At 54.9% G+C, this 26,850-nt stretch overlaps 1 protein-coding gene across 2 annotated transcripts in view; it reads left to right on the top strand.

Moving 5' to 3' along the window:
- NXN (nucleoredoxin) overlaps window positions 1-23,362 on the top strand; it is a 184,535-nt gene extending 161,173 nt beyond the window's left edge. For both annotated transcript variants that reach the window (XM_055102112.2, XM_055102113.3), the window contains exons 4-8: window positions 584-684; window positions 3,462-3,568; window positions 17,343-17,522; window positions 18,782-18,906; window positions 21,562-23,362. In XM_055102112.2, coding sequence (XP_054958087.1) covers window positions 584-684; window positions 3,462-3,568; window positions 17,343-17,522; window positions 18,782-18,906; window positions 21,562-21,744 — 696 coding nt within the window. In that variant the 3' untranslated portion in view covers window positions 21,745-23,362. The remainder of the gene's footprint in view (window positions 1-583; window positions 685-3,461; window positions 3,569-17,342; window positions 17,523-18,781; window positions 18,907-21,561) is intronic.
- The last annotated feature ends 3,488 nt before the right edge of the window (window positions 23,363-26,850 follow it).

Below are 26,850 nucleotides of genomic sequence, written 5' to 3'. Positions count from 1 at the left end.
GCACCCTCTGTCTCCCGGGTTCAAGTGAGTCTTCGGCCTCAGCTTTTGAAGTAGCTGGGGCTCCAGGTGCACACTACCAAACCCGGCTAATTTTTGTATTTTTAGTAGAGATGGGGTTTCTCCATGTTGGTCAGGCTGGTCTTGAACTCCTGAGCTCAGGTGATGCACCCACCTTGGCCTCCCAAAGTGCTGGGGTGACAGGCGTGAGCCACTGCGCCCAGCCTGGATATTTCTCTTAATCCATGTGGATGAGTTCATGCTACCTGCTCACACACTGCATAGGGTCAATGCGGGTGCTTGTGCCAGATGCCCACCATCAAGAGAGGCAAGTTTATTTTTGCCTCATGCAGGAGGCTAGGTCTTGCTGTGTTGCCCAGGCTGGCCTCAAACTCCTGGGCTCAAGCGATCTTCCGGCCTCAGCCTCCCAGGTAGCCACCATACCCATCTCATTTCCACCCCTTTCATGAACGGGATTTTGCTGTCCCAGTCCTGCTTGAGTCCTGCTAACCCGGCCTTGGATGGTGAGTGGCTGGGAGGTGGAGAAGCAGCGTGACGCAGCGGGTCTTGCTGTCCTGTCTTTCAGTGTCCGCCCTGCCGAAGCCTCACCCGGGTCCTGGTGGAATCCTACCGGAAGATCAAGGAGGCAGGCCAGAACTTCGAGATCATCTTCGTTAGTGCAGACAGGTCAGTCGTGCCGTGAAGTGCTGGGCCCCTTTTCTGTAGGTAGCTGACATCCATTTTTTTTCTTTTCTTTTTTTTCTGAGACAGAGTCTTGCTCTTGTCTCCCAGGCTGGAGTGCAGTGGTGTGATCTCAGCTCACTGCAACCTCCACCTCCTGGGTTCATGCGATTCTCCTGCCTTAGCCTCCTGAGTAGCTGGAATTACAGGTGCCTGCCACCATGCCCGGCTAATTTTTGTATTTTTAGTGGAGATTGGGTTTCACCATGTTGGCCAGGCTGGTCTCAAACTCCTGACCTCATGAGGCGCCCACCTTGGCCTTCCAGAGTGCTGGGATTACAGGTGTGAGCCACCGCACCCAGCCACATTTACTCCTTTAATCGTCTGAAGGGGAGCTGAGGAAAACCTCTTCTTGCTGTAAATACTGGGGGATGTCCCAATTCAGGCCTGGATTGTTTGAGATTAGGACGTATTTTCTGATTTGCTCAGCTTTTTAGATTGTGGTGAAGAGACAGGGAAGGGGGAGGAAGGGGGAGGATGGAAAAGAGCCAGAGACGAATGTAATCAGACACCTGTCTTGGATGGCTGTTTTTTGTTTTTTGGGTTTTTTTTGAGACGGAGTCTCGCTCTGTCGCCCAGGCTGGGGTGCAGTGGTGCGATCTTGACTCACTGCAAGCTCCGCCTCCCGGATTCACGCCATTCTCCTGCCTCAGCCTCTCGAATAGCTGGGACTACAGGTGCCCACCAGCATGCCTGGCTAATTTTTTGTATTAGCCATGGGGTTTCACCATGTTAGCCAGGATGGTCTCGATCTCCTGACCCCGTGATCCTCCTGCCTTGGCCTCCCAAAATGCTGGGATTACAGGCATGAGCCACCGCGCCTGGCCGGATGGCTGTTATCTCAGCTCTGGCCCTTTGCTGTGTCTGGTGCTATTTGAATGTACACAGATACACACAGATAAGGAATCACAAAACAGGCATTCTTCCCGGAGTCAGTCAGCTCCTCTGAGCCTCAGTTTCCTCTGCTTCTTGCCCTCTCTAAGGCCTCACTTATCAGTGAATTTCCTTCACCTCAAAACTCCCGCCCCAGTTTAGACTGAGTCACCAGTGGCCTCTGCCGCTTATGTTCCTGTTCCCAAAAGGATCCGAGATGCCGGCACACGCAGGGCACTTTGTACATTGTTGTATCTGCGGTGTCCCCACCATCCTGGGCTTGGCTTATTGGCCCGCAGTCCTGCTCTGCCATGCCACAGCTCCCGTCTCTGCCGTGCCACAGCTCCCCGTCTCTGCCGTGCCACAGCTCCCGTCTCTGCCATGCCACAGCTCCCGTCTAAGCGTGAAGCCGTGCCAGGTGCAGCAGTCAGTTTTTTTTTGTTTTTTTTTTTGTTTTTAGGTGGAGTCTCACTCTGTTGCCCAGGCTGGAGTGCAGTGGTGCGATCTTAGCTCATTGCAACCTCCACCTTCTAGGTTCAAGTGATCCTCCCACCTCAGCCTCCTGAGTAGCTGGGACTACAGGCGCCGGCCACCACACCCGGCTAATTTTTATATTTTTAGTAGAGATGCGGTTTTGCCATGTTGCCCAGGCTGGTCTGGAACTCTAGGGCTTAAGTAATCCGCCCACCTTGGCCTCTCAAAGTGATGGGATTACAGGTGTGAGCCACCATGTCTGGCCACAATCACTTTTTTTTTTTTTTTTGAGATGGAGTCTCGCTCTGTTGCCCGGGCTGGAGTGCAGTGGCACGATCTCGGCTCACTGCAAGCTCCGCCTCCTGGGTTCACGTCATTCTCCTGCCTCAGCCTCCCAAGTAGCTGGGACTACAGGCCCAGCTAATTTTTTTGTATTTTTAGTAGAGATGGGGTTTCACCGTGTTAGCCAGGATGGTCTCGATCTCCTGACCTCGTGATTCACCCGCCTCGGCCTCCCAAAGTGCTGGGATTACAGGGGTGAGCCACCGCACCCGGCCACAGTCACTTTTTTAAAGTTTTAAGCATCAACTTTATTGAGGCGTAATGTATATATTGTAAAATGCATGCATTTAAGGTACACAGTTCAGCTGACTGATGTACGTACCATGTTACCACCATCATCACAGACAAGGCACGGAACAAAGGTACACAGTTCAGCTGACTGATGTACGTACCACGTAACCACCATCATCACAGACAAGGCACGGAACAAAGGTACACAGTTCAGCTGACTAATGTACGTACCACGTAACCACCATCATCACAGATAAGACACGGAACATTTTCATCACTCCGTAGGTTCCTTGGGTCGGTCTCCGCCCATAAACCCAGCCCTGGGATCCCCTGATCCGCTTCTGCCGCTTAAGTAGATGTGCCTTTCCTAGGGTTTTTTACATGTGGAATCATAGGTATATGGTTGGTTTAAATTTGAGGTCCCATATGAGTCACTGTTCCGTGCACAAATTAGAACTCCCGCGGGTATGCAGTGGCTGTGCACATCTGAGCTCTGAGGCAAGAAAGACCTGTGTGTGCTGAGAAATGGAAAGTTGGACCTGAGTTACGTTGCCCGGATGGGAGCTGCTGAAGTGGGCTGGCGTCTTAGCCGGCACCCACCTGCTGTGTGGAGGCATTTGCTTCTTGGTGGACACCAGCCGGGGTAGAATAACACGCTCCCATAGCCTGTTGCCTAAGGAGCACAGTGGTTAGAAACCCCGGCTTCTGCAGAATCCCTGCGCAGAACTCGGCAGAGGTGGGAGGATTCAGCGTTGGTGCAGTGGGGATACTGAGCCTTGCCCGCCACGTGTGTCTCTTTGTAGGTCGGAGGAGTCCTTCAAACAGTACTTCAGTGAGATGCCCTGGCTCGCCGTCCCCTACACTGACGAGGCCCGGCGGTCGCGCCTCAACCGGCTGTACGGAATCCAAGGTAGGCGCTCCAGGCCCCGGCTCCGTGCGGCTCCTGGAAACCTGCTCACCTGAGCTCACCGTGTCTTTGGCTTTCCTTTAAGAAGAAGAGCATCATTATTTCCATGAATATTCATGTGCCTTTCATGTTTCTCAGCAGTGTAGAATTTTCATGGTGTGAATTCTAAGCCATTTTTAAAAAATAAGTATTGTCAGGCCGGGCATGGCAGCTCACAAAGTAACCCCAGCACTTTGGGAGGCTGAGGCAGGCGGATCACCTGAGGTCAGGAGTTCGAGACCAGTTTGGACAACACGGTGAAACCCGGTCTCTACTAAAAATACAAAAATTAGCTGGGCGTGGTGGCGGGTGCCTGTAGTACCAGCTACTCAGGAGGCTGAGGCAGGGGAATTGCTTGAACCCAGGAGGCAGAGGTTGCAGTGAGCCGAGATCGTGCTATTGCACTCCAACCTGGGCAACAGAGGGAGACTCTGTCTCAAAAAATACTAATACTAAATACTGTCTTAGTAAGACAGCTACTTCTCACTGTCCAGCATGGTGCATTTCTTTTTTTTTTTTTTTTTTTTTTGAGACGGAGTCTCGCTCTGTTGCCCAGGCTGGAGTGCAGTGGTGCGATCTCAGCTCACTGCAAGCTCCGCCTCCCGGGTTCACGCCATTCTCCTGCCTCAGCCTCCCGAGTAGCTGGGACTACAGGCGTCCACCACACGCCCGGCTAAATTTTTTGTATTTTTAGTAGAGATGGGGTTTCACCATGTTGGCCAGGATGGTCTCGATCTCTTGACCTCGTGATCTGCCCACCTTGACCTCCCAAAGTGCTGGGATTACAGGCGTGAGCCACTGCACCCGGCCCATGGTGGATTCTAATATGGTTGGGACACGGAGCACAGCCTCCCAAATGACTTGGCCAGAATCTTATCCCAAAGGTTTACTGTGAAAGAGACTTGAGAGTGATCTCCAGTTTCATCACTCAGAGTCTTTGGGCCTCAGTTTCCTTGTTTGCAAAGTGGGGTGGTAAAGCTTTGCCACAGAGAATTGTTGGGAGCATGAATAAGTAAAGTATGTAAAGACGCGTGATAGTGAGGGCTGAGTGGGTATCACCTTCTCGGTGAGAAAATCAATTTCCTGAGAGTGTTGTAAACTAGGACTTAGAGTACTAATCATGGTGTTTTTCAGAAATTATATATCTATTTTTAAGTCAGGGTCTCACTGTGTCGCCCAGGCTGGAGTGCAGTGGCGTGATCTCGGCTCACCACAACCTCTGCCTCCCGGGCTCAAGCCATCCTCTCACCTCAGCCTCCCGAGTAGCTGGGACTACAGGTGCACACCACCACGCCCTGCTCATTTTTTTGTATTTTTAGTAGAGATGAAGTTTTGCCATGTCGCCCAGGCTGGTCTCGAACTCATGGGCTCAAGTGATCCACCCGCCTCGGCCTCCCAAAGTGCTGGGATGACAGGCGTGAGCCACTGCACCCAGCCGGAAATAATGATTGTTAATGAGACTGAATGTATTTTTATTCTTTATCGTGTGAATACCTCCTTCCCAGCCTTCACCCAGCCAGGTTTTTCTCTTCACAAAGCAGGTAACTGGGCAGTCTGAGTTAAATGCGTTCTCTTTGTATCATTAGTGGCAGATGCTGGTCAGCTGTAAACAGATACAGCTAATAATTGAGTTCTCAGTGCTCCTAGGGTTACAGAGAGTGAAAAAAAAGACAAATCCAGATTTACCCAGAAGTTCTGCGCCTGACGGGCATCTCATCAGGCTCTTTTATTTATTTATTTATTTTTTCTGAATCGGAGTCTTGCTCTGTCGCTCAGGCTGGAGTGCAGTGGCGCGATCTTGGCTCACTGCCAGCTCCACCTCCCGGGTTCATAACATTCTCCTGCCTCAGCCTCCCGAGTAGCTGGGACCACAGGCGCCTGCCACCACACCCGGCTAATTTTTTGTATTTTTAATGAGATGGGGTTTCACCGTGTTAGCCAGGATGGTCTCAATCTCCTGACCTCGTGATCCGCCCACCTCGGCCTCCCAAAGTGCTGGGATTACAGGCATGAGCCACCACGTCTGGCCTCATTAGGCTCTTTGACCTTTTTTCTTCACCATTTAGAATACATATATGGGTTTGTTTGGAGCAGAAGTTTTAAAAAATAATATTTAATTTTAGATTGGTGCTTCTCAATCCCAAGTACATATGAGAATCACCTGGAGATCTGAAAATGGAGATTTGGATTTGGTGGGGCTAAGCGGGAGCTGAGAGACTGTTTCTGAGCAGCCTCCAGGCAGTGCTGATGTTGCCGGCCCATGGACCACACTTGGAGTATTAATAGTCTAGATCCATTCGTTAATCCTAGGGGAATTTGGGGTGTGTCAGGGGGTGCTGCTGCCTCCTGTTAACAGCATAAATGAAAGCGTTTGCTTTCCAAACAGAAGTTGAGGGACATGATGTTGCCTAGTGGACCAGAAGGAAAGGCCCCAAGTTGGAGATGCCAAGGAGGTCAGCGCTTACTCCTGCCTGGCCCTCTGCAGAGACACTTAAGGTGCCCGTGCCTCGGGGTAGGAGCTGTGTTTGTTGAGATAAGTTTCGGGATGCCCCTACGCCAGTGGTCCTGAATAGCTGGCTGAATTACCACTGTGTGGGGGTCAGGAGGGCTTCCCATCTCTTAATTCATTTATTCGTTCATTGCTGAGTGAATGTCTTTACTGAGGGCTGACTGGATGCCATTGCATTCTGCCTGGGATTGGAGTCACAGTCTTGAATAAAACAGATACAGGTCCCGCCCTTTGCAGAGCGTATAGGTCTAGAGTGGAGACTCACCCTAATCATACAGATGGATGTCAGTTGAACTGTGAGTGCTTTGAATGCGAAGCCGCCAGTGCTGGGGTAGGGAGATTTGGCCTCGTCGGGGAGACCAGAGAAGACCAAGGATGCCCCAGTGGATCTGGAAACCAAGTAGGAACGGACCAAGCAGATGGTGGAGGGAAGGTCCCGGTGGACGGAACCGCACGTGCAGAGGCCCGGCCGACACGTTTTCTTGCAACGTCACAGGATGGACCTGGCCTGGTCCTCACAGGGCACTCTCCTTCCTCAGAGACCATGACAGGGACAGTGAAGGTCTGGGGGGCTGTAAGCATTTTGCACTTTAAAAAAATACGTGGGTTGTACTTTGTCCTTCTAATCCATGGGACTCAGGTCTTCGTCCCCAGAACGACTCTGTGTTACTTAAAAGCGATGTGACTGCCTGATTGTAACTGGAGAGTGGGAAGGGGTTTCGGCCTCAGCTTCCAGTTGCAACCAGAGGCCCTTGGAGGGGCTACAGGTGAGATGCTAGTCAGCTACGTAGGGCCCAGGTCTCTCCCAAGCGTTACCGAGCGCCGTGTCCTGCCCCTCCTGATGGCTGTGGATTTTCCATCCTTTCTCAGTACAGAGATATCCTGGGTTTCTTCTAATCCCTGTTCCCCTTATACACCAGGAGGTGATGGTCTCTGATGTGTGTCTTCCTCCGACTCCTCTAACAAAGGCCCGCCGGTCACATTCAGGCCCCTCTTATCCTCCCTACTGGCCTCTGTGTGCGCGAGTGTGTGTGCACAGGTGTGTACAAAGTGTGACTCTGTTTGACGTGGCTGGGTCTTGGAGCACCCCTCACACATGATCCGGAGGCATGTTAAAGGTTCAGGCCAAGAAGAACGTTTTTATCTTGAATAAAACAGATACAGGCCCTGCGCTTTGCAGAGCTTAGAGATCTAGAGTGGACACTCGCCCTCATCGTACGGATGGATGTCAGCTGAACTGTGGGTGCCTCGTCGCCTTCAAAACCTACAGAGCTTAGGGATCTAGAGTGGACACTCGCCCTCATCGTACAGATGGATGTCAGCTGAACTGTGAGTGCCTCGTCGTCTTCAAAACCTACCGGGTGGCAGGCTTTTGTTTTTATCTTTTGTATACTTTGAATTTCATTGTGAACCACAATTATTTTCTTTGCTTTAGCATCTAGAAGACTCAGCTGAATTTGTAACTACTGGCTAGGCATGGTGGCTCACGCCTGTAATCCCTGGACTTTGGGAGGCCGAGGTGGGTGGATCACCTGAGGTCAGGAGTTCGAGATCAGCCTGGCCAACATGGCGAAACCCCATCTCTACTAAAAATACAAAAATTAGCCAGGCGTGGTGGCGGTCACCTATAATCCCAGCTACTCGGGAGGCTGAGGCAGGAGAATCGCTTGAATCTGGGAGGCGGAGGTTGTAGTGAGCCGAGATCGCACCACTGCACTCCAGCCTGGGTGACAAGAGTGAAATTCCTCCCTAAGTGCTGGGATTACAGGCGTGAGCCACTGCGCCCAGCCGGATTCAATGTATTGAGTGCGTGCTGACCATCCCATACTCTCCGTACTGAGCTCCACGGGAAGTCACTAGGAGAGGGGCCCAGTGCTGCCCTTGAGTGGACAGGATGAGATGGACAGTCGGGCATATCTGAGGAGCGGAGTGTGACGACGTCTTCACGAACACGACAGTGTTGGTCCGAGTGCGTGTCATTTCGTACGAGGGCCTGGAAGACGGACACTTGTCACTTAGAGTGGAGCTGCTGCCGCGCCCCCTCTGCTGCTCCGTTGGGTCAGGAGGCCTTTCCACATAGAGGCGTTTTCTTTCCCAGCACCTCATCATCCGTGGAGCAGAATCTTCCTCTCTGAGGTACGGAGTTCCTTCCTGGATGTGAGGGCCCGTGGGTGGCCGGTATTGCTGGTGGCCAACGCTCAGGCCAGGGGTTCACCTGAAACTAATAAGGTACCCTAGGACAGCCTTTTTTCTTTTTTTCTTTTCTTTTTTTTGAGACGGAGTCTCACTCTATCACCCAGGCTGGAGTGCAGTGGTGCAATCTCTGTGCACTACAACATCTGCCTTCTGGGTTCAAACCGTTCTCCTGCCTCAGCCTCTGGAGTAGCTGGGACTACAGGCACCCACCACCACACCTGGCTAATTTTTTGTATTTTTAGTAGAGACGGGGTTTCACCATGTTGGCCAGGCTGGTCTCGAGCTCCTGACCTCATGTGATCTGCCCGCCTTGGCCTCCCAAAGTGCTGGGATTACAAACATGAGTCACCGTGCCCGGCTCTTTTTTTTTTATTTTTAGACAGAGTCTTGCTCTGTTACCCAGAGGCTGGAGTACATTGGCACAATCTTGGCTCACTGCAACCTCTGCCTCCCGGGTTCAAGCGATCCTCCTGCTTCAGCCTCCTGAGTAGCTGGGATTACAGGCACCTGCCACCACGCCCAGCTAATTTTTGTATTTTCAGTAGAGACAGAGTTTCGCCATTTGACCAGGCTGGTCTCAAACTCCTGACCTCGTGATGTGCCCGCCTTGGCCTCCCAAAGTGCTGGGATTACAGGCGTGAGCCACCGTGCCCGGCCGGCCGTAGTCTCTTAAACAAAAAAAAAATGCTGAAGTTAAATACCAAATATGCATGCACTTCTTGACACACAGAAACGTCAGTGGCATGAATTTGATTCATATTTCTAAACTTAATTCCAGATCCTCCTAGGTTTGAAAGATTCTCAGGTATTAAGCAAATCATTATATCATTCCAGGGATATCATTTTGGAAGCGTCTTCTCAGCGCTTCGAGGTTGGGCTGAGCCCCACGTGCGGCATTCCGTCCGCGTCGATGGCACTATTTGTGGTGCCCTGTCCTTGTCCTCCAAGCCGTGGGCTGTTTCTCCTTCAGAGCCCGTCTCACTCAGTCCCTGGTTTCACTGGTATCAGTTCTGGCTTCTCTCTAGTCTTAGAAGCCAGCCACCCTCCCTAGACTGCACCATCCCTTGATGGGAGTTTGCCTTTCTTTGCCTCTGAGGATATTTAAATGTGGCCAGGCTGGGCCGAAAAACCTCTGAAGGAACTGTGCGTTCGTTCATAAGCTTTGTAGCGTCACAAAACTCTGACCAGTATTTTTGATTGAATTCTGAATATTTCTGAGCTTTTGTGTGATTCCGTGGTTACGGCTTCCAGTGTCATTCAGTGGATGTGTTCCAGGTATGTGAACACACGCACACACACGCTCACACATTCACACACACGCGCGCACACACACCTACACTCACACATGCAAACACCTACATTCACATGTGCGCACACACCTACACTCACACACCTACACACATGCACACACCTACACACATATGCACACTCACGCACACACCTACACACACCCTACACTCACACATGCAAACACCTACATTCACATGCACACACCTACACACACCTACACACATGCACATACCTACACACATGCACACTCGCACACACACACCTACACACATGCACACACCTACACTCATATGCACACTCACACGCACACACCTACACACACACCCTACACACACATGCAAACACCTGCATTCACATGCGCACACACCTACACACACACCTACACACATGCACACACCTACTCACAAATATGCACACTCGCACACACCTACACTCACACACCTACACGCACACCCTACACTCACACATGCAAACACCTACATTCACATGTGCACACACACCTACACGCACACACCTACAGTCACACACATGCACACTCACACACCTACACTCACCTACACACACAATGCACACTCGCGCCATCACACACGCGCACACACAGACTCGCACACACACAGTCGCTCTGCAGGGTCTGGGCTGTTGGAGTGTCTGGTCTGCACATCCTGTGGGGCTTCTCTGGGGACGTCCTGCTCCCTGTTTGAGTCTGTCTGTGCCCTGGGGTCTCAGTCCCATCTCACTTGTTTCTCTCCCGCTGAAGAGCTTGTATAAAGATTCCTTCACAGAGCAGTGCCAGGTACACCCCCTGCCTGCACCCAAAGGGAGCCGCCTCCACCTGGCCTGTCTTTGGACTTACACTGGGGCAGTGGCTTGATCTGCTGGTCATTTTGTGGATTGAGTCATGTGAGGGCAGAGTGTTCTGACAGGCTCGGGTGAAAATGGGTAACCCAGGCCACGTGTGGTGGCTCACGCCTGTAATCCCAGCACTTTAGGAGGCCAAGGTGGGCGGATCACCTGAGGTCAGGAGTTCAAGACCAGCCTGGCCAACACGGTGAAACCCCATCTCTACTAAAAATAAAAAAAATTAGTCGGGCACAGTGGCAGGCGCCTGTAATCCCAGCTACTTGGGAGTCTGAGGCAGGAGAAACGCTTCAACCTGGGAGGCAGAGGTTGCAGTGAGCTGAGATCGCACCACTGCACTCCAGCCTGGGCAACAGAGCGAGACTGTCTCCAAAATTAAAAAAAGCAGAACTATGGCTGGGCATGGTGGCTCACGCCTGTAATCCCAGCACTTTGGGAGGCCAAGGCAGGCGGATCACGAGGTCAGGAGATCAAGACGATCCTGGCAAACATGGTGAAACCCCGTCTCTACTAAAAATACAAAAAATTAGCCAGGCGTGGTGACGGGCGCCTGTAGTCCCAGCTACTCGGGAGGCTCAGGCAGGAGAATGGTGTGAACCCGGGAGGTGGAGCTTGCAGTGAGCGGAGATCTTGCCACTGCACTCCAGCCTGGGCGACAGAGCAAGACTCCGTCTCAAAAAAAAAAAAAGCAGAACTGGGTAACTGCACAACCCGGAGTCCTATAAGCATCTTGGGGTTTTGAGAATCACCCTGCCGAGTGAAGGGGGCCTGCCAAATGCTGCCAGTGCGTTGAGGTGTCTGGGGGGTGGTACGGGTGGGGGAGTCGGGGCCTCGAGGCTGTACCCTTAAGCTGTCCATTTTACAGGGTGGCGGCCTCTGCCGTGGTCTTGATGATGAGTTTGGGCCCCAGGCTGGCCTGGCCAAAGTCCCACTGCTGCTGACAGGCTGGCCACCGGCTTCCTTCGGTGCCCTGGGCTGAGCCAGGCTGTGTGACCCATCTCCACAGGACCACTGGGCTCACCAAGGGCCTGGCATTTGGCGTCCCCCCACCTCCTGGTCTCATGGGAATAACTGGCTTCCAGAGTGCTGCCCACCCCCACCCCGGGGCTTTACGCAGCCTGGGGAATGTGCAGCCGTGTGCAGTGCTGAAAATTCTTTTTCTAAGGAGACCGTTGTCAACACACCTGGCAGAAGACAGACCCCATTAGCAGTTGTCTGAGTCATCCTCAGCTGCCAGGGAGCATGGCACTCTTTGCAGGGAGGTTTACAGCCCCTTCTCTCTTAGGCCAGGGGCCCTGGCTGGTTTGGCTCCCGTGCCCCAACCTTCAGGGAGGGCGGACGGCCTGAGGGCTATGCAGGGCCTGGAGCAGATGCCGAAGCAGCTAGAGGTGCCGGGCGGCCGGGGTGAGGGCCCTTTGCTCCTCCAGCGTTGAATCCTCTTCTCTGTTTTCCTTCTTCCCTCCTGTGCCACCTCCTCCCGCTCTGCCTTCTCCGCCTCCTTTTCTTTCTTCCTCTTCTGCTTCCCTCCTTCCTCATCCCGTTCCCTTCCTTGACTCTCTTCCTTTGCCCCTTTCAAAAAAATGGATTTGAGGCAGAATCTGTTTATATAAAAATGAAACATTTGGAGATTGTACGTTTCAACCAGAAGAGGGACTGCCTCGAGACCTTTAGAGCGGTTTTGCAGTTCTTTTTTATGTGTTTTGTCTAATTTTTTTTTTTTTCGAGGCAGAGTCTCGCTCTGTCGCCCAGGCTGGAGTGCAGTGGCGTGATCTCGGCTCACTGCAACCTCTGCCTCCCGCGTTCAAGCGATTCTCCTGCCTCAGCCTCCTGAGTAGCTGGGACTACAGGGGTGCGCTACCATGCCCGGCTAATTTTGTATTTTTAGTAGAGACGGGGTTTCACCATGTTGGTCAGGCTGGTCTCGAACTCCTGACCTCAGGTGATCCACCTGCCTCAGGCTTCCAAAGTGCCAGGATTACAGGTATGAGCCACCGTGCCCGGCTCCTTTCCTTAACTCTCTAAGCAGGGGAGTGTTTTGGGGGAGCCGGGAGGAGGGAGGAACGGAAGGATCCGAGGAACAGATTCCGGGCATTGGTTGGTGTTTGTCATCCCGTCTCACCCCCACGGCTCTTCAGTTCTGATTTTTATCTGATGTTAACGAGCTAAATAGGCTGCCGTTAAAGAAAATGTAACTAGACATAGATATCTCACTGTCATCCCACCCACATTCCTGCCTCAGCAGCAACTCACACAGACTCGTAAGGTGCCCGCCGCTCACACGGACTCGTCACGTGCACACGGCACTGTGCGCTCGGCAGTTTTTACTAAACAGTATGGCGCAAAAATTTGCCACGTCGCTATGGTCTTCGTAAGGAACATTTTCATGATCACGTAATATTTTGCCTGCTGGTGCGTCCTCACCAGCTCTTTCTGTTCTAGAACCTGCTTTTCCTTCCATTGCTCCTCCCAGCTCCCAGCAGTCTTTGGGTAATTCCTCCTGGCTGCCTCAGATCACGTTGCCATCCAGATGCAGAGAAGGCTGGGTCACAGCCCTGCCCGCTCCTCTCTGCCTCCCAGGGTCCTGGACCCCTTCAGCTTCCTTGCCCCAGCCCCCACCTGCTTCAAAACTCCGTGTCTCGTTGGCAGTGGAAAAGTCACCAGACTAAACCGTGGGACAGTCTCGGCGCACCTGGCTTTGAGATGGTTTTAAATACTTGCAACTAGGCTCCTCCTTGGAGAAGAGAGTTTGGAGTTGACTCTTCTGTGTGTTTTGAGGGAGACGGTGAAAGGGGTCTGTAGGCGCCACTCATGTCACAGAGCAGGGGATTCAGGGCTGCGCCCTCTCTAGGAACTTAGAGTCTGTGTTCCAAGCCCAGGAGTGTAGCTTGGGATGGTGGAAGCAAAAGCACGCCAACCCCACCCTTGGCAGACATCACACTGTTGCCGGAACCCTCACCACGGTCTTGACAGTGTCTCTGCTTTCTGCTTCTTTAGCTAACTTCTTCCAGCCTATCACGGAGGACTCTGTTGATCTCACTAGAGCAAGCTCCCAGTTTTCCGTATGTCTGCCTTCTCACGAGCCAAATAATCAGTTTAGGGATGATTAAAAGAATATAATGGCCGGGTGCGGTGGCTCACACCTGTAATCCCAGCAGTTTGGGAGGCTAAGGCGGGCAGATCACTTGAGGTCAGGAGTTTGAGACCAGCTTGGCCAACATGGTGAAACCCCGTCTCTACTAAAAAATAAAAAAATTAGCCAGGTGTGGTGGCGGGTGCCTGTAATCCCAGCTACTGGGGAAGCTGAAGCAAGATAATCGCTTGAACCCAGGAGGCGGAGGCTGCAGGGAGCTGAGATCGCACCATTGCATTCCAGACTGGGCAACAGAGTGAGACTCTGTCTCAAAAAAAAAAAAAAAAAAACTGGTTTATAATAATAGCCAATACTTATAGAATGCTTACAATATCAATATACCAGGTACTCTGCTAGAAAGTGTTTTACACTGGCTGGGCACGGTGGTTCACGCTTGTTATCCCAGCACTTAGGGAGGCTGAGGTGGGCGGATCACCTGAGGTTGGGAGTTCGAGACCATCCTGGCCAACATGGGGAAACCCCGTTTCTACTAAAAATTATCTGGGTGTGGTGGTGTGTACCTGTAACCCCAGCTACTTGGGAGGCTGAGGCAGGAGAATTGCTTGAACCCGGGAGGTGGAGCTTGCAGTGAGCCGAGATCGCGCCACTGCACTCCAGCCTGTGCAGCAGAGGGAGACTGCGTCTAAAAAAAAAAAAAAAAAAAATGTGTATTTCAGAGAACCTGCTTCAAGGGCTGGGGGAACAGGGCGTGTGTGAAGGGGGAGAAAGGGTAATGGTGGCTGTGGTCTCAGCCTTCTCCCCCAGGAGCAGAGGGAGGTGGGTGGTGCAGAAAGCTGCAGGTACAGGACTTCTCCGCCCTGGTTAAGACAGTCCCCATCACAGGTGCTGTGAGGACCCCAGAAGCGTCCACGGCCTGGCAGGAAGAGCAGCAGCTTCTGCAACAGGTGGATCAGGGTCCTGTCCCCAGTGTAACCACTGCCTGGCTGGGTGACCCCCATTCCCACTGTAACCACTGCCTGGCTGGGTGACCTGGGGGTCACCTTGACCATCTGTTAGGGGGATCCTGATGCTGCCCGCCCCATCTGTGATGAGGATTAGCCAGTGCCATCTGTGCCGTGCCTAGCACAGGGCAGACGGCCGCAGAAGCCAGTTCCCTGTTTCCCGCCCCTGGTTCACCTTTGGAGGGATGTGCACTCGTCAGGGCTTTAGGCCAAGCTCGTCAGGACCAGCTGAGGGGAGGCAGCCTGGCACAGCAGACGTGGGTGCTTTCCTCCGTGCAGGGGCCGAACACGAGTGGCTTCCTTGGGCCCAAGTTGGTTTCTGCTTATGCAGACAGTCACGTGGCCCAACACGGCCCGTCCTGGCACACCTCGTCTTAGGAGGAGCCGTTCCTCGGGGGAAGCCCCTGAGTGCTCCTCAGAAGCCAGGTGGGGGCTCCGTGTCCTCGCCCTGCTGTCCTGGGCCCCGCAGGCACGGACTCAAAAGAGGCTGCAGCCACAGTCAGGAAAAAGGCCGCTTGGAGGAGGCCCTCGGAGAGCCCCAGGCGCTGAGCCGGGAAATGGGCAGCTTTGCCTTCAGGTTGGCTTCTCCTCCCTCCCCGTCTCCCGTGCCTGCTTCTCTTCCACAGACCCACTCGGCATCCCATGCCAGGGCACACGCAGGCTGGCCGTGGGGCCTGTCACAGCAGCAGGGGCTCTGGTTTACCCCAGTGCTCATAATTGCCCAATTTCAGAAACACCCAACTCTGAGGAAGGACCTTGCCGGGGGGATTTTGAGAAGGGTGTGTGGTGATGTGGAGGGCTCCTGTGTGGCCAGCTGTCCCTGTGGTGGCCCCTGGCCCCGGTTCCCTTTGGGCTGCAGCCTCGAGACCAGCCCCCGAGCCTCATGGATGGACACAGCGGGCATGGACCCCGGCCTCAGGGGATAAAATGCAGCCTGAGGACGTGGCTGGAAATGCCCAGGTTTCTTGTGCGGCAGCACACACGGCTCCTCGGTCACTGTCCACGCTGAGCACACCCGAAAATCCTCAGCGAGAGCCGGCTGCATGTGTGTGTGCGCCTGTGTGCATGCGTGCGTGTGTGTGTGCGCGTGTGCGCGTGTGTGTATGTGTGTGTGTGATGTCGGAGTGGCTGTTCTCAAGAGCCTATTCTCTCTGGACCCACTCCCTGACACATCAGCCACTTTGTCTCATAGGTGTGAACATAATGGATTCGTTGATTCCTTTCGAAGGCAGGCACGCCCGCGGTGCTGGTGGCCACAGCAGGGTACGAAACACGAGGGCCACATGTCTGGTACCTCGGCATCCCCCCGACAGGGAAGGAGAATGTCAGCGGAGCAAATTACTGACCGAATCCTTGGGAATCTATAAATATTAAATTGCTCTGACTTTCACATAAAATTCAGGCTCTGGGCAGCCCAGGAGGAGAGGCGTCTGGAACATGCAGGGTGTGGGGGGAGCGGCTGCCAATGGAGAGACAAAGGTCCCCGAAGGGTGGGCCGTGGGTGGAGGCCTGTAGCCCTGGCTGGAGGAGAGGCTGCGGGGAGTGGGGTAAAAAGAACAGAGACACAGAAAACCCACGTGCACCTTGACCAGAGTGGGGCTTTCTCTGAGTTTTCATTGAAGGCTTTTTGGTTGGGGTTGCGCGGTTTGTGGTTTGCAGGCAAGCTTTCTGTTACTTTTCTTCCCCAGCCCTGGGGAGGTGGGGAGCTGGGGTGCAGACGGCGGGGGCTGCAGCCCTGGGGAGCGGGGAGGGCTGGGGTGCAGACAGCGGGGGCTGCAGCCCTGGGGAGGGGGGGACCTGGGGTGCAGACGGCGGGGGCTGCAGCCCTGGGGAGGGGGGCGTGCTGGGGTGCAGACGGCGGGGGCTGCAGCCCTGGGGAGCGGGGAGGGCTGGGGTGCAGACGGCGGGGGCTGCAGCCCTGGGGAGGGGGGGAGCTGGGGTGCAGACGGCAGGGGCTGCAGTCAGCTGTCCTCTTCGAGTCTCCTGTGCGGCCAGCCTCAGGTTCCCCCCGGCGGCACTGGCCCTGCGCTCACTGTGGCCGGGCGAGGACCCGTCTTGCATCGGTGGCCATAGCAAGTCCGCCGTGTGGTCACTGCACTGCCTGTTCCGTGTTTGACCCCCAGCAGCTGGGGAAGGTCTTCTGTGTCTTTGGGAGACCAGCAGTGAGTGATTGCTCCGATGTGCCACGACCCTGTGCTAAGTTCTTATTTATTTATTTATTTGTTTAGAGACAGAATCTTGCTCTGTCGTCCAGGCTGGAGTGCAGTGGTGCACTCCTGGCTCACTGCAACCTCCGCCTCCCGAGTTCGAGCGATTCTCCTGCCTCAGCCTCCCGAGTAGCTGGGACTACAGGCGCCCGCCACCACGCCCAGCTAGTTTTTGTATTTTTAGTAGAGACGGGGGTTTCACCATGTTGGCCAGGCTGGTCTCGAACTCCTGACCTCAAGTGATCCGTCCACCTCAGCCTCCCAAACTCTAAGTTCTTTAACCGCATGAACTCATTGATCTTTCCGTAGCGGAATAAGGTAGGAACGACAACACACTCATCAGGCTGCAGCTGAGGATCCTGAGGCCCTGAAAGGCGAAGGTGACAGGCTGACCCGAGGGGGTTCCATGGCTCCCCCTGGCCAGGCTTTGTGACTTTAGACCTGGCCTCTTCATTGTGAGCCTGTACCAGGTCCTCGGTGGGCTCCACCACGGTCGGGGGGACCCCGGGCTGGACCCCACGAGCCTCCTGCCAGGCAGGGCCGGCATCTCCCGGGCCAGCGGCCAAGCACCCCCTCTTCCCTGCAGGCATCCCCACGCTCATCATGCTGGACCCGCAGGGCGAGGTGATCACGCGGCAGGGGCGGGTGGAGGTGCTGAACGACGAGGACTGCCGGGAGTTCCCCTGGCACCCCAAGCCCGTGCTGGAGCTCTCCGACTCCAACGCCGCGCAGCTCAACGAGGGCCCCTGCCTCGTCCTTTTTGTAGGTATGAAGCTCACGGGGGCAGGGGGCGAGGGGGTGGCTGGGGGGCGGGACAGGAGGGGCCTCACTTGGGAGGAGCCTGTCCCTGCCGCTTCTCGCTGTCACCAGCAGTGCAAGCCTGGGCCTTTGTCTCTCCCTGAAGCCTTGCTTTTGACCCCAATGATTTATTCATGGCTGGCCCCTGTGGGAGCTGCAGCTGCGCTTTCCCTCCTAGCTGCTCCCCAGCTGCCAGCTGGGCAGAATAGGTCAGGCCGGGAGGATGCCCTCGGGCCCCCCATGCGCAGACCCATTGTTGGAAAGGGCGGGTGGCACACGCGGCAGCTGCGGGGGCTGGGCCCCTCTGGCCAAGGCTCACCAAGGCTGCTTCTGCGGATCCTCTGTGCTCTGAAGAGCTGCTCCAGCCCGGTGGCTGCCTTGGCTCCTTTGTCCTCGCCTGCACCTCCCCGTCTCCCATCTCACCCAGTCTGAGCTCCGTGGGTAACTGCCCAGCCGGGCCAGGGGGACACAGGCGCATCCATGCCAGGCTCCCTGCAGTCTGATGGGATGACCCTGGTTCCTTTTGCAAAACCTGGCCCTCTGCCTTGGACTTGTGGCTCCCCTCCAACAACTCAGAATCACTGTACGAGCCTGGGCGTGGTGGCTCACGCCTGTAATCCCAGCTACTCGGGAGGCTGAGGTACGAGAATCGCTTGAACCGGGGAGGCAGAAGTTGTAGTGAGCCCAGATGGCGCCACTGCACTCCAGCCTGGGCAACAGAGCGAGACTCTGTCTCAAAAAAAAAAAAAAAAAAAAAAGCTGCTGACTAGACCACAGTCCTCACCCCCTCCCACTCACCACCAGTTCTTCTGCCATTTTCACTAGGAGGTCGGAGGTCGGAGGTCGTGGCTTCTCATTCTGTGGCTGAGAGAAACACTAGCAGGCGCCTCAGGTCCTGGCTTAGGGGAAGCTCAGCCTCCCAGGCGGGTTTGTGAGGAATTCAGTGGGAAGACTGTCTACCTGGGAGAGCAGAGCTGCTCAGTGAGGCAGGTTCCCCTTGGGGAGCCCGGTGCAGGAGAGCACTGTGAGCTTTGCTGCTGGGACGCATGTGCACACACACCCATGCTTGCAGGGAGCAAGACCTGTATCCAAGGGGAAGTTCGTTTCCATTCAGGGGCTGCTCAGGCGGGCGTTTCTGCAGCTCAGGCCCCCTCGGCGGGTGCCGCTCTGTTTGACAAGCCAGTGTTTTTTCTCCCCGTCTTTTTCTCCCCACGACCCCAATCACAGATTCTGAGGATGACGGAGAGTCCGAGGCGGCCAAGCAGCTGATTCAGCCGATAGCTGAGAAAATCATTGCCAAGTACAAAGCCAAAGAGGAGGAGGCACCCCTTCTGTTCTTCGTAGCTGGGGAGGTGAGTGCAGAGGAGAGGCTTGGCCCAGGGCTGGCTCAGCTGGTTCGTAGCCGGGGAGGTGAGTGCAGAGGAGAGGCTTGGCCCAGGGCTGGCTCAGCTGGTTCGTAGCCGGGGAGGTGAGTGCGGAGGAGAGGCTTGGCCCAGGGCTGGCTCAGCTGGGACTTCTGGCACAGGAGTGATCCTGGCCCCAGGGTTGCCTGAAAGGACCCCAGGGTCAGGGCTGCCTGTGCTTCCGAGAGAGCCCACAGACAAACGTGGCAAGGAAAGGTAGCCATTCGCCATGGAAAACCATTCCCTCCCCTGCTGCTTCCTCTTCCCGTCCATGCTCGGCAGCCTCAGGTCAGCAGGGAGCCGTCCCCAGGCTGCTTCCCGCCTGAGCGGCTGGGGAGAGTGGCCGTGGCTGCAAAGTGTGATCCACACCTCCTGGGTCACAACCAGGCCCTTGAGTCTTTACAAAATGCTGGGTTCGTGCCTCCGCGCTAGCTGCAGTGGGCCGATCTCATCAGAGGGATCCTGGCTGGGGCTACTGCTTATACTGTGGTCACCCAGCCGGCCCGGTGAGTGCTGAGGTTGGAAATTGCTGCCGCTCCCCATCTGTTTCACCCAGGCTGTCCCTTTGAGGTCTCCAGCGGGGCTGGACCAGGCAGGAGACTCTTCACAGGGTGGGAAAGTGGGGCTTTCAGCAGAGCGCCCTCCCGCAGGTGCCCAGTTATCCAGGGCCTGGAACCCTGCACCCTGCAGACGGGCGTCTCCGTGACTCAGCACAGGTGCAGGCTCTCATTCTTGAGCTCCTCCAGCCCAGGAGCCTCCTCTATGCCTGCGCTGCCACCTCCCCACCCCACCCCACCCCACCCCACTGACTGACGGACAGTTTTGGAGGCTGCCCCCTGCCCTCCATCCACCCATCTGTACCTCCAGTTGGTCAGAGCCCTGTGCTGATTTCACGCTGTGTTTGGATCCCAGGAGAGGCACGGAGGAGGCAGGCGGCAGCCAGACACCCGGTGCCACCCATTCATCACCTCAGCCCCTGGCCCTGCCCAGCCCAGCACCTGGGTCCTTCCCAGGTGGCTCCAGTCACCTGCTCAGCCCGGGGGTGGAGGGGAGCAAAGAGGTTCACAGGCCCTGCCTCGGGGTGGCACCAGCCACTGCGCACCAAGCCCAGGCCCGGGGAGGCTGCGCCGCATGCAGGGACTCCAACCCCTGCAGAATGGCTCTGAGAAAAGATGGCTGCAGCACAGCAGGGGCCGGGCATGGGCGGGGGCGGCCTTGAGAGGTGTCAAGTCTGGAAGGAGCATTTGCAGGTTTTCTGTACGCCAGGCACGGAGCCGCATATTTCACCTGGGCTGTCTCCTTCGCTCCTGGCTCTCTGGCTGGGAACATAGTCGCTGTCCTGTTTCACAGGGGAGGGAGGCAAGGTTCAGAGTGGACGAGGGGCTGCTCCAAGGCAGTTTGCGGGCTCCTGTCTGGCTGGGCTGGACTTTGTGTCTCCAAAAAATGTACAAAAATTAGCCAGGCATGGTGCTGCATGGCTGGAGTCCCAGCTACTCAGGAGGCTGAGGTGGGAGGATTGCTTGAGCCCAGGAGGTGGAGGCTGCAGTGAGCTATGACTGCACCACTGCACTCCAACTGGGGCAACAGAGAGAGACTCTATCTCCAAAAAAAAAGTAGCTCCCTTACGAATCCTTTCTCCTTGTCTTTGGATTTCTGTGTTTGCCTTGGTGTCTGCATGAGGCTATGTCTGCTATTAGGGGAATTCACCAGGACAGCTGCTGGGAATGTAGGATAAAGTGCCAGCTTCCTTCTCAGATAAGTAGTGAGGCCGCGTAAGCTTCCACAGTGCTTAAGCAGCGCTGTCTTCTGAACTGGCTGGCTGTGCAGCTCCTGTCCTGCCTGAAACCACAGGGGTGGGAGTTGGAACACAGCGAGCTGTCTCTGTTTAAAAACATTCCAGAGTTGAAGTCCAGATTGGCCTCAGATAACCCACAGTGGGGCTGCAAATCATTGACAGTTGGTTACAAAAATAAACAATCAGAGGCTATGACATTTCTAGACTGGCACGGTGGCTGACGCCTGTAATCCTGGCACTTTGGGAGGCCAAGGTGGGCGGATCACCTGAGGTCAGGAGTTCGAGACCAGCCTGGCCAACATGGTGAAACCCCGTCTCTACTAAAAATGTAAAAAATTAGCTGGGCATGTGGGCGCCTGTAGTCCCAGCTACTCAGGAGGCTGAGGCAGGAGAATTGCTTAAACCCGGGAGGTGGAGCTTGCAGTGTGCCGAGATCGTGCCATTGCACTCCAGCCTGGGTGACAGAGCGAGACTCCATCTCAAAAAAAAAAAAAAAAGACTGTGGCATTTATAAAATGCTGAGGACGTATTAAAATGGTGTTGATGCTAATAAATACATAAATAATTAAATACAGACGACTTACCTAGTGGTTTGCAGGGCGGATGCAAAGAGAGAATTTTACAAAGCAGCCCCTTCCTCCGGAAGGCAGGGCAGGGTTCCCTCCTTCCCAGGCTGGGAGCCCCCTGCTTGGGAAACGCCTGCTCTTCAGGGTGCGGGAGCTACCACACCTGGGGAGACTGGGCCCAGGGGACTCTCCCCCTCCTTTCTTTAAAACTTCTTGGTTTTCTCTCCCTCCTGACGGCTTCAGGATGACATGACTGACTCCCTGCGAGATTACACCAACCTGCCTGAGGCTGCCCCTTTGCTCACCATCCTGGACATGTCAGCCCGGGCCAAGTACGTGATGGACGTGGAGGAGATCACCCCCGCCATCGTGGAGGCCTTTGTGAATGACTTCCTAGCAGAGAAGCTCAAACCGGAGCCCATCTAGCGTGGCTCCGGCCTCCTGAGACGTTATTTAAAACTCAGCCTTCTCCTCCTCCCCTCCTTCCTTCCGCCCTTGGACTTACCCAGCGTGCCCCGAATCCCATCACCCAAGTGTCCAGCCTCTCTGTGGTGCCTTGTTTCTGCAGTAAACTCCTCAGCCAGCACCCTGGGGTGCGGAATCAGCAGCGGCAGAGTCCACCGTGTTTGGAGACTCTGTTTGGGAGCACGGGATGGCCGGGGGCCCGGCCAGAGCGGGGCTGCATGGCTTTCACAAAGTCACTAGCTTTTGGTGAAGGATCTGCCAGGGTGTCCGGGGCAGAGTGAGCGTGGAGGGCCGCTGGGTCCCGCTCGGGCTCTGACTCTGACGTCGGCACACACAGCCCCGGACGGCCAGAGGGGAACCGCCGGGTGACACCTGCGTGGAGGCTGAGCTGAGAAAGGGCCTCCGCTTAGAGCTGCGGGTGAGGACATTCTTTTCTAAGCGACGCAGTCTTCCTCGGTCTGAGAGAAAAGCAGCCCACTCGTGTTCTCAGGCAGGGGATCTCCAAATGCAAAAGGAAGCTTGTGGAGGTTTTTTGGGTGAGAAGAAAAATGTAGCTAAGGTAATGGTTCATATAGTAACGGCTGATTTTTACGGAGCTCCCACCTCCTGATGAGATCATACAAACAGCTCCCACAATCCTGAAATTCTGTTAACGAGTGAGGGTGGACCTCTCACTCCACCCAGCTCTGTGCCCAAGGCCCCTGATCTCTGCTGAGGTGCCCACGCCCACGTGCGATCACCCCTGCTATTCCCTTTTATTTTCTTTTTTTTGAGATGGAGTCTTGCTCTGTCGCCCAGGCTGGAATGCAGCGGCACGATCTTGGCTCACTTCAACCTCCGCCCCCAAGGTTCAAGTGATTCTCCTGCCTCAGCCTCCCGAGTAGCTGGGATTACAGGCACCCGCCACCGTACCTGGCTAATTTTGTATTTTTAGTAGAGACGGGGTTTCACCATGTTGGCCAGGCTGGTCTCGAACTCCTGACCTCAGGTGATCCACCCGCCTCGGCCTCCCAAAGTGCTGGGATTGCAGGCATGAGCCACCGTGCCCGGCCCCCTTTTCTTTTCAAAGCAGAACTACAAAGATGAGAAATTACCAGAAGCCTCGCCTTTTCCTAAGCACCAGCAGAAGGAGCTGTGCCCCGGGATGGAGTGAGGGTGGAGGGTGCGTCAGCCACGGGTGGGCCTTGTGTCGCCTTGTATCGGCCCAGGTAGGTTGTTGGTCTCTTACTTGGGCTGACCTGACCCCCAAAAGAGAAACAAACAACTCTGTTCTCAGGATTGGGGATGGACGGCTTCGGCCAAGCGTTTTAGCCTCATTCACTCAGGTGTCAGGGACTTTAAACCACCCTGGGCCTTACCCCTGGCCCCACTCAGCACTCTGCCAGCCAAGACCATTGATTTGGAAAATCCGGTCCCCACCCGCTAATGAGCTGTTGACACTGTTGTTCCTTGCTGAATTGGATTGTTGACTTGTAGTTCAGAGGCGTACAACTAGTTGGCGATTAGACTTGTTATGTGATGTTACCAGCCTGAAATGCGATCACCCCGTAGGAAATAAAGCAGGCATCTCTGGACCTCATCCACCCTGGGCCTTTGCTGTCCTTGATCACAAAAGTTGTTTCTGCTTGTGGTCCTGTGCTCTGTCGGGGCGGGCAGTGGAGGATACCTGGTAGCTGGGAGCTGAGTCCCAGGAGTTTTGAGACCCCCAGGATGTAGCATCTGTCACATCTTCTTGGTTTCCGGCAGCCAGGAAACTCATTTGGATGACCGTGGCAGAGGCGGATCCCTCCTGCAGCCCTGGCCACCGTCTCTCCTGGTTTGAGCAGGAAGCTCATTTGGATGACCGTGGCAGAGGCAGATCCCTCCTGCAGCCCTGGCCACCGTCTCTCCTGGTTTGAGCAGGAAGCTCATTTGGACGACCGTGGCAGAGGCAGATCCCTCCTGCAGCCCTGGCCACCGTCTCTCCTGGTTTGAGCAGGAAGCTCATTTGGACGACCGTGGCAGAGGCAGATCCCTCCTGCAGCCCTGGCCACCGTCTCTCCTGGTTTGAGCAGGAAGCTCATTTGGATGACCGTGGCAGAGGCGGATCCCTCCTGGAGCCCTGGCCACCGTCTCTCCTGGTTTGACTTGGCCCTGGACGGAGGGTGAATCCTCAGATCGCGTACCTTGCTGTGGACATTCTTGCCCATTTCCTCCCTCCAGGGGAGCCGAGTCCTTTGAAGCCTGAGAAAGCTGGTTGGGAGAACAGGAGGAATCACGCACGGGTCTCCTTGTGAAGAATGGGCCAAATGTGGGAGCCTCTTAAACCCAGCTGGTCCCAGGCTCAAGGCTTCTCTGGGAACGCTGCCAGAGTCTCCCTTAGGGGTCGGGGTGGGTGGGATGAATGTGGCCGACCTGAATGTGGGAGATAGCAGGATTTCTGTCCATGTATCGTGATGGCCTCGGAGGAAAGGTGGGTTCTCTTAGCAGCTGCTTACCTTTGGGGCAGGAGGAACAAAGTCCAGCGAGGGGGTTGCCCTAAGTCATTGCAACTGGATTCTTGACACCAGAATTCCCCTTTTAGAGTGGGTCTGTAGCTTCCTTAAGACCCGTGGGGAAGGTTGACTCCAAAGGTTCAGGTTTATACAGTGACTGCTTTGCGGGAAACCGTTAGGGAAGAATCACTTCTGAGTGTCAGGGATCGATAGTGAGAGGTCGTAAAGGCCACAGATGCAGGCGAAGTGGGTGGCATGATAATCCCCGCCAAGCAGCTCCACCTTCAGATTCTTGTTGCTAATTGGAAGCAGGTTCAGCACCAGCTGTGGCATATTCAAGGGCTTCCTCCGGCAGCCAGGAAAGCCAGGCCCTGCAGGTGGAGGCTGCGGGCGGCTGTTGAAACGCCACTCTGGGGTTCCCAGATTTGTGTTTACCACAGTGACTTCCAGATCCCATCCACTCATCCTCACAACAGCGATGAGGGTTTTTTGTTTTTTTTTTTTTTTTGAGACAGAGTCTCGCTCTGTCGCCCCGGCTAGAGTGCAGTGGCATGATCCCAGCTCACAGGTTCAAGCCATTCTCCTGCCTCAGTCTCCCAAGTAGCTGAGATTACAGGCGACACCACCACGCCTGACTAATTTTTGTATTTTTAGTAGAGACGGGGTTTCGCCATGTTGGCCAGGCTGGTCTCGAACTCCTGACCTCAGGTGATCTGCCCACCTTGGCCTCCCAAAGTGCTGGGATTCCAGGTGTGAGCCAGCACAGCCAGCCTGTTGTTGTTGTTTTTTTTAACCTGTCTCCCCAACATTAAAAATCTGTTTAAGAAAAAGGGTATGTTTTCCACATTGAATTCCTAATTGGGAAAAAAAATATTAAAAAAAGAGAAAAGGGTATGTCTGGGACCGGCACATACAGCAGATGAAAACCAGCTTCTTTTCCAGAGCGAGGTGACTTCCTGCTCTTGCTTTTCGCCCCTTGGTACGTCCTTGAAATCAACGGCCATCACTTACCAGAACGCAGGGAGCGAGTGCTGTGTTGGCATCGGCCAAGCTTCAAATAGTAATTTTCAGCCAGACTTTGTTTTTTCCTGTTGCCTAATTAAAGACACTGAAAAGCTGTTCTCCCCTCCTGCTGCCTTGTTCTAGGACAGCAAACTGAATTCAGCAACAATACAGCCGGAGCCGGTTGTGGCCCAGGAGCAGATCCGCGGGACCTAACACGGTGTTGCCCCGTGCAGCTTAGGGAGGAAACGCAATGTATGAGAGGACACACGTGTAGGAAGCCTGCACACTGGGAAGCGTGGTACCGGGAGGGCCCTGAGCGAGGGCACACGCTGTTGACGGTGCCGTTGCCCCGGGCTGTGGGTGGCTGTGCACACAGGCCCGCAGGCTCAGGAGTAGCACTGAGCAGGGGGCTGTGAGCTCAAAGGGTCTTTCCAGTTTGCCCCGAAGCAGCTGAATGAGAGAAGTGGGCACTTGGCTACACCCCTCACTGCTGCCGCCAGCAGACGAGGGCACACGCCCTGCTTCCTCCAGGCTGCGGCTGCGCAAGGGAAAATTCTTTGGGAACAAATAGCTGTTGACCAGTAGCTTCATTAGTGCTGGGAATATAACATGAGGGCGTTCTAGGTACACCTCGTATGTGAGCGCATGAAGACAGGTAAGTATGCCTACTGCCATTTTTCAAGGCGTGTGTCTCACCCCCTTGGTGCTTTGGGACACTTCCCAAGCCCGAGAATGTGTCAGGAGGTTTGGGTGGAACTGCTGGGTTTCTGTTAAACGATACACAACTCGTGAAAGACTCTGTCCCCAGGTCTGTAGGCCAGTGTGCAATCCAGAGGCAGAGATGGCCTCCAGTCCGGATTCCGGGTGCTTATGCCTCACTCACATGAGGAAGTCACCCACAGGTGCTAGAATGAAGATACAGTAGGAGACGTGATCTCAGGGCCAAAAAATCCATCTCTCTTGAATGTCAGAGGACATGGAGGTCCTGCTTGGCAGGCTTGCAGTGAGTACACCCCGCCCTCGGCATCTCAGAGGAGCAGGGAAGGGAGGCTGAGGCCAGAGCTTGCTGCAGCCGTCGGCTCCTCCCTCCCCAGCCTTGTTCCCTGTTCCCTTCCTGCATTTCTTTTTTTTTTTTTCTTTTGAGACAAGAGTTTCACTTTTGTCACCCAGGCTGGAGTGCAGTGGCACGATCTCGGCTCACTGCAACCTCCGCCTCCCACGTTCAAGCAAGTCTCCTGTCTCAGCCTCCCAAGTAGCTGGGACTACAGGCGCCCGCCACCACGCCAGGCTAATTTTTGTATTTTTAGTAGAGACAGGGTGTCGCCATGTTTGCCAGGCTGATCTCAAACTCCTGACCTCGTGATTCGCCCGCCTCGGCCTCCCAAAGTGCTGGGATTACAGGTGTGAGCCACCGCACGCGGCCCCCTTCCTGCATTTTGAGGAAGCAGCAGCCTTGGTCATGGCCCATAAGAACTCGGACTTCAACTGAAAAAAGTGGCTCTTCCCTACACAACAGTCCAGGAAGCCGGATATTGGGAGTGTGGTGAGAAGAGAACTGACCCATCCATAAGCTATTCCGGATTCTCTG

Source organism: Pan paniscus, chromosome 19, assembly GCF_029289425.2.
Source record: "Pan paniscus chromosome 19, NHGRI_mPanPan1-v2.0_pri, whole genome shotgun sequence".
In the NCBI taxonomy this organism is placed as follows: domain Eukaryota; kingdom Metazoa; phylum Chordata; class Mammalia; order Primates; family Hominidae; genus Pan; species Pan paniscus.
Note: the sequence above shows the minus strand (reverse complement) of the source record. Positions and strands in the feature narration are given on the sequence as shown.